This window comes from Octopus bimaculoides, chromosome 26 (assembly GCF_001194135.2).
Source record: "Octopus bimaculoides isolate UCB-OBI-ISO-001 chromosome 26, ASM119413v2, whole genome shotgun sequence".
Lineage (NCBI taxonomy): Eukaryota > Metazoa > Mollusca > Cephalopoda > Octopoda > Octopodidae > Octopus > Octopus bimaculoides.
This window is the reverse complement of record NC_069006.1, coordinates 13,217,027-13,218,333: the sequence shown is the minus strand read 5'-3', so window position 1 is coordinate 13,218,333 and position 1,307 is coordinate 13,217,027. Positions and strand designations below refer to the sequence as shown.

The 1,307-nt window shown below is 33.3% G+C and overlaps 1 protein-coding gene across 2 annotated transcripts in view; it reads left to right on the top strand.

Moving 5' to 3' along the window:
• The window catches only part of LOC106872586 (cytochrome P450 3A30), a 24,542-nt gene that overhangs the window by 12,173 nt on the left and 11,062 nt on the right, over positions 1-1,307 (top strand). For both annotated transcript variants that reach the window (XM_014919619.2, XM_014919620.2), the window contains exon 4: positions 1,132-1,220. In XM_014919619.2, coding sequence (XP_014775105.1) covers positions 1,132-1,220 — 89 coding nt within the window. The remainder of the gene's footprint in view (positions 1-1,131; positions 1,221-1,307) is intronic.

The following is a 1,307-nucleotide window of genomic DNA, read 5'->3' as shown; positions in this document are numbered from 1 at the left end:
TATATATATATATGTATGTATGTATGTATGTATATATATATATATGTATGTATGTATGTATGTATGTATGCATGCATGCATGCATGTATGTATGTATGTATGTATATATATATATATATATATATATATATATATATATATATATAGGAAGAAGTTAATAAGAGTTTATTATCAGCAACAAATCAATCATTATCCCTTACAGCTGTTTCAGTTATACACAGTGAAATTAATTAGATATTAAATTCATATTTCTGAGCATAAACACTTCAGCAGGGAAAACAATATACTCTTAGATATTTTGTGTATTTGTTTGTAGACTCATCACAGCAGACTCAGAGGCTAACATAACCTCTAACTGAATTATATACATATATATAATTTTCTTAAAATTAATATAGGGTAGGAAAAATTATAGAAATTTTTCTCTACCAGTGGCCTAGTATGTATACAAAGTCAATAAACATATTTTTCATATAAATATTAGTGTACATTTAAGTACAAAGAGGCGAGACTTAACAGGTTGCTTAACATACTAGAAAGAACAGTCAAAAAGTCCAAGCCGCAGTTAAGAGCAATTTCAAAGGGAATGAAAAATAAAAACATTTACCATGTTTTTCACATAAAAATACCTTATAAGTTCTTTGTTGTGGTTGTTTCTGTTGTTGTTTGTTGTTGTGTCTGATCCAAATTGAACTTCTTTAGTGATCTAGTGAAATCTCAGATTCACCTGACTGATCCTATCACTGACAGTTGTCTGTTTCCTAGTGTTCCCACTGCTTACTTTTTTCAAGTCTTCTTTATTGGGCAAGCTGGTGCTGTTGGTTTTGGTGATGATGATGATGACAATAACAATGACGATGATGACAGTGGTGATGATGAAAACAATGATGATGACGATGACGATAATGACAATGACAGCAATGACAGCAACGACAATGATTATAATAATAATGACAATGATGATGACAGTGATGATGAGGAGAGGAGGAAGAGGGGAGGAGGAGAAGCAGGATGATGACGACAATGATGATGATGATGATGACGATGACGATGATGTCATTTCTATGCCCCTTGACCTTTTGTCCTTCTCATTCATTTTTCATTTATATTATTTAATTATTTTCCCTTCAGGCACTATATTTAATGAAAGTCTGTGTTGCAAACTTTGCAACGAACATCTCCCAGAATGCAGCCAACGGGAAGGAGTTTTGCATTAACCAGTAAGTACCTCTCTCTTTCCTTCCACTTTCATCTCCCTTTACTCTTCCTTCACCCCCTACTTCCCGGCCCCCCCTCCTATTCCTTAC